The 6000-nt window shown below is 46.0% G+C and overlaps 1 protein-coding gene across 1 annotated transcript in view; it reads left to right on the top strand.

Moving 5' to 3' along the window:
• Window positions 1-1902: 1902 nt before the first annotated feature.
• LOC139396863 (signal-induced proliferation-associated 1-like protein 1) overlaps window positions 1903-6000 on the top strand; it is a gene marked incomplete at both ends in the record, with an annotated part of 76680 nt that continues 72582 nt past the window's right edge. The window contains 2 exons of the mRNA XM_071143777.1: window positions 1903-2131; window positions 4424-4554. Of these exons, the coding sequence (XP_070999878.1) occupies window positions 1903-2131; window positions 4424-4554 (360 nt within the window). The remainder of the gene's footprint in view (window positions 2132-4423; window positions 4555-6000) is intronic.

The raw sequence follows: 6000 nt of genomic DNA, 5'->3' as shown, positions 1-6000 counted from the left end.
TATATATATATATATATATATATATATATATATATATATATACATATATACACACACACACACACACACACACACACACACACACACACACACACACACACACACACACACACACACACTAAATGCACAAATACATACAACAAGACACACACACCTAGTGTTGTCATACCACTAGTTTTTTCTTGACAAAGAAACGCACACATAGCCGGCTAAACGATATGGTCCTTCAAAAAAACGTACTTTATGTCAAATATGTTGTGCTGTCGCATGGAATATAAACGGTGGTGTCTGGGTGGTGTCTGGGTGGTGTCTGGGTGGTGTCTGGGTGGTGTCTGAGTGGTGTCTGAGTGGTGTCTGGGTGGTGTCTGGGTGGTGATTGGGTGGTGTCTGAGTGGTGTCTGAGTGGTGTCTGAGTGGTGATTGGGTGGTGTCTGAGTGGTGATTGGGTGGTGTCTGAGTGGTGTCTGAGTGGTGATTGGGTGGTGTCTGGGTGGTGTCTGGGTGGTGTCTGAGTGGTGATTGGGTGGTGTCTGAGTGGTGATTGGGTGGTGATTGGGTGGTGTCTGGGTGGTGTCTGGGTGGTGTCTGGGTGGTGTCTGGGTGGTGTCTGAGTGGTGATTGGGTGGTGTCTGAGTGGTGTCTGAGTGGTGTCTGGGTGGTGTCTGAGTGGTGATTGGGTGGTGTCTGGGTGGTGTCTGGGTGGTGTCTGGGTGGTGTCTGGGTGGTGATTGGGTGGTGTCTGAGTGGTGATTGGGTGGTGTCTGGGTGGTGTCTGGGTGGTGTCTGAGTGGTGATTGGGTGGTGTCTGAGTGGTGTCTGAGTGGTGATTGGGTGGTGTCTGGGTGGTGTCTGGGTGGTGTCTGAGTGGTGATTGGGTGGTGTCTGGGTGGTGATTGGGTGGTGACTGGGTGGTGACTGGGTGGTGACTGGGTGGTGACTGGGTGGTGACTGGGTGGTGTCTGGGTGGTGTCTGAGTGGTGATTGGGTGATAACATAAGGTTGTCGTGTCCGACATTATGATGGTTTTCCTCAAGACATGAAGGCCCCTTCATAATTTCTTTCCTTTCCTTCCTTACTGCCTGGAGTCGTCGTACTAACATCATTACAACCCTACTACACACACAATATATACACTATACACTGTGGCCAGTTTATTATCCTCCCCCTCAATACCTCCATACTAACGTTACTCCTCCCCCTCAATACCTCCATACTAACGTTACTCCTCCCCCTCAATACCTCCATACTAACGTTACTCCTCCCCATCAATACCTCCATACTAACGTTACTCCTCCCCCCTCAATACCTCCATACTAACGTTACTCCTGCCCCTCAATACCTCCATACTAACGTTACTCCTCCACCTCAATACCTCCATACTAACGTTACTCCTCCCCGTTACTCCTCAATACCTCCATACTAACGTTACTCCTGCCCCTCAATACCTCCATACTAACGTTACTCCTCCCCCTCAATACCTCCATACTAACGTTACTCCTCCACCTCAATACCTCCATACTAACGTTACTCCTCCCCATCAATACCTCCATACTAACGTTACTCCTCCCCATCAATACCTCCATACTAACGTTACTCCTCCACCTCAATACCTCCATACTAACGTTACTCCTCCCCATCAATACCTCCATACTAACGCTACTCCTCCCCATCAATACCTCCATACTAACGTTACTCCTCCCCATCAATACCTCCATACTAACGTTACTCCTCCACCTCAATACCTCCATACTAACGTTACTCCTCCCCATCAATACCTCCATACTAACGTTACTCCTCCCCATCAATACCTCCATACTAACGTTACTCCTCCCCCTCAATACCCCCATACTAACGTTACTCCTCCCCCTCAATACATCCATACTAACGTTACTCCTTCCCCCTTCTCAGCAGGGTAGTATAGGCAGTGGGGGCAGCTCCAGTGGCTCTGGGGGGGGAAGTGGCTCAGAGGAGGGACCCCTGGAGACCTCTCTCCCCCACTTCACCAACGCCGGGGTGTCCGTGCTGGAGGCCCCTAAAGACGGACAGGGACAGCATGCTGATAGGGCCAAACGATCTGTGGAGCACTGCGACCAGGGGTCTTACTACTACAGGAAATACTTCTATCTGAGAGGTGAGAGGGAGGAAGTGGAGAGGTCTGGGGTCTTATTACTACAGGAAATACCTCTATCTGAGAGGTGAGAGGGAGGAAGTGGAGAGGTCTGGGGTCTTATTACTACAGGAAATACCTCTATCTGAGAGGTGAAAGGGAGGAAGAGGTCTGGGAGCTTACTACTACCACTACCGGAAATACTTATATCTGAGATACTACTACCGGAAATACTTATCGGAGAGGACGAGGAGAGGTCTGGGGCCCTGCTACTACTACTGCCACTACTACTACTACTACTACTACTACTACTACTACTACTACTACCACTACTACTACAGGAAATACTTATATCTGAGAAGGGAGGGAGGGAGGAAGGACGAGGAGAGGTCTGGGGCCCTACTACTACTACTACTACTACTACTACTACTACTACTACTACTACTACTACCACTACTACTACCACTACTACGACTACCACTACTACAGGAAATACTTATATCTGGGAGGGAGGGAGGGAGGGAGGGCAGAGGTCTGGGGCCCTACTACTACTACTACTACTACTACTACTACTACTACTACTACTACTACTACTACTACTACAGGAAATACTTACAGTTGAAGTCAGAAGTTCACATGCACCTTCACCAAACACATTTAAACTCAGTTTTTCACAATTCCTGACATTTAATCAAAGTAAAAATTCCCTGTTTTAGGTCAGTTAGGATCACCACTTTATTTTAATAATGTGAAATGTCAGAATAATAGTAGAGAGAATGATTTTATTTCAGCTTTTATTTCTTTAATCACATTCCCAGTGGGTCAGAAGTTTTCATACACTCAATTAGTATTTGGTAGCATTGCCTTTAAATTGTTTAACTTGGGTCAAACATTTCGGGTAGCCTTCCACAAGCATCCCAAAATAAGTTGGGTGAATTTTGGCCCATTCCTCCTGACAGAGCTGGTGTAACTGAGTCAGGTTTGTCGGCCTCCTTGCTCACAGACAGTTTTTCAGTTCTGCCCACACATTTTCTATAGGATCGAGGTCAGGGTGTTGTGATGGCCACTCCAATACCTTGACTTTGTTGTCCTTAAGCCATTTTGCCACAAATTTGGAAGAATGCTTGGGGTCATTGTCCATTTGGAAGACCCATTTACGACCAAGCTTTAACTTCCTGACTGATATCTTGAGATGTTGCTTCAATATATCCACAGAATTTTCCTGCCTCATGATGCCATCTGATCTGTGAAGTGCACCAGTCCCTCCTGCAGCAAAGCACCCCCACAACATGATGCTGCCACCCCCGTGCTTCACGGTTGGGATGGTGTTCTTCGGCTTGCAAATGTTCCCCTTTTTCCTCCAAACATAACGATGGTCATTATGGAGCAGTGGCTTCTCCCTTGCTGAGTGGCCTTTCATGTTATGTTGATATAGGACTCGTTTTACTGTGGATATAGATACTTTTGTACCTGTTTCTTCCAGCATCTTCACAAGGTCCTTTGCTGTTGTTCTGGGATTGATTTGCACTTTTCACACCAAAGTACGTTCATCTATAGGAGACACAACGCGTCTCCTTCCTGAGCGGTATGACGGCTGCTTGGTCCCATGGTGTTTATATTCTTGCGTACTATTGTTTGTACAGATGAACGTGGTACCTGCCTTCAGGCGTTTGGAAATTGCTCTTAAGGATGAATCAGACTTGTGGAGGTCTACAATTATTTTCTCTGATGTCTTGACTGATTTCTTGTGATTTTCCCATGATGTCAAGCAAAGAGGCACTGAGTTTGAAGGTAGGCCTTGAAATACATCCACAGGTACACCTCCAATTGACTCAAATTATGTCAATTAGCCTATCAGAAGCTTCCAAAGCCATGACATCATTTTCTGGAATTTTCCCACTGGAATTGTGATACAGTGAATTATAAGTGAAATAATCTGTCTGTAAACAATTGTTGGAAAAATTACTTGATGTCATGCACAAAGTAGATGTCCTAACCGACTTGCCAAAACTATAGTTTGTTGACAAGACATTTGTGGAGTGGTTGAAAAACAGGTTTTAATGACATACCTAAATGTATGTAAACTTTTGACTTCAACTGTGTATCTGGGAGGAAGAGGAGAGGTCTGGGGGCCTACTGTTAGTACAGGAACTACTTCTACCTGAGAAATGAGATTATAGCATCTCTATTCATGCATTGCTAAGGTAGAGTAGATTTGAATGTCTGTATGCCTTGGAGAGAAAAATCTGACTTTCTCTCTTTTCCCTCTTTCACCTTGTCCCCTCTTCTCTCTCTCTCGCTCGCTCTCTCGTCCAGAGCATTGGAACTACCTGGGTGTAGATGACACTCTGGGTCCAGTAGCAGTGAGTTTGAGGAGAGAGAAGCTAGAAGAACACAAGGAGCATGGACAGCAGTACAACTACAGAGTCATCTTCAGAACCAGCGAGGTAAATTGCTATATATCTATCAGGGTTGGGGTTCATTTGAATTGAAGTTAGTCAAATCAGGAAGTGATTTGAATTTAAAAATTGAAAAACTTTTCGCAGACATAGCTTCTCAAAGTTGTTGAAAAGAGATGCCCCTTTTTTTCAATTATTGTATTGGAATTTAATTTTGCTTCCTGAATAGACTGGCTTTCAATTTTAATTGACCCCAACCCTTATATATATATATATATATATATATAGCATAAGAAGAGTGTCTAACCCGGATATATATGGCTCTTCTTCCCTTCTCTCCCACTCTTCTAACCCGGATATATATGGCTCTTCTTCCCTTCTTTCCCACTCTTCTAACCCGGATATATATGGCTATTTTTCCCTTCTCTCCCACTCTTCTAACCCGGATATATATGGCTCTTCTTCCCTTCTCTCCCACTCTTCTAACCCGGATCCCCTTCTGCCTTTCCCTCTCCTCCTTTTTATTTCCCACAACCCCCTTCATCCCAGCTTTTCCATAGCTGATGTGAGCAAGACCTTTTAAACAGGTCAACATTCACAAGGGCCAGATGAATTACCAGGACGTGTACTCAGAGCATGTGGCAAGTGTCTTCACTGACGTTTTTCAACCTCCCCCTGACACTGTTTGTAATACCTACGTGTTTCAAGCAGACCACCATAGTCCCTTTCCCCAAGAATGCCAAGGTAACCTGTCTAAATGGCTATCGCACTCAAATCTGTAGCAACGGAATTCTTTGAAAGGCTGGTCACATCAACACCATCATCCCAGACACCATGAACACAGTCCAATTCACCGCCCCAACAGATCCACACTGCCCTTTCCTACCTGGACAAAAGGAACACCTATGTGAGAATGCTATTCATTGACTACAGCTCAGCGTTCAACACCATAGTGCCCTCAAAGCTTATCACGACTCCGACACGATGGTGGTTGGCCTGATCACGGACTACAATGAGACAACCTCTCCTTCAACGTCAAGACAAAGGAGTTGATTGTGGACTACAGGAAACAGAGGGTCGGGCCACGCCACCATCCACATTGACGGGGTTGTAGTGGAGCTGGTCGAGAGCTTCAAGTTTCTCGGTGTGCACATCACTAAGAAATTATCATGGTCCAAACACACCAACACAGTTGTGAGGAACGCACAACAAGGCCTCTTATTTTTTTTTATTTAACATTTACGATACAGCCTGGATTCGAACCAGATGCAGTGTCTTAGACCACTGCGCCACTCGGGAGCCCCTCTTCCCCCTCAGGAGGCTGAAAAGATTTGACATGGGCCCTCAGATCCTCAAAGTTCTACAGCTGCACCATCGAGAGCATCCTGACTGGCTGCATCACCGCTTTGTATGCCGACCGCAAGGCGCTGCAGAGGGTAGTGCATACGGCCCAGAACATCACTGGGGCCGAGTGCGTACGGCCCAGGACATCAC

This window comes from Oncorhynchus clarkii, unplaced genomic scaffold (genome assembly GCF_045791955.1).
Source record: "Oncorhynchus clarkii lewisi isolate Uvic-CL-2024 unplaced genomic scaffold, UVic_Ocla_1.0 unplaced_contig_6550_pilon_pilon, whole genome shotgun sequence".
In the NCBI taxonomy this organism is placed as follows: Eukaryota; Metazoa; Chordata; class Actinopteri; order Salmoniformes; family Salmonidae; genus Oncorhynchus; species Oncorhynchus clarkii.
This window is presented reverse-complemented; position numbering and strand designations above follow the sequence as displayed.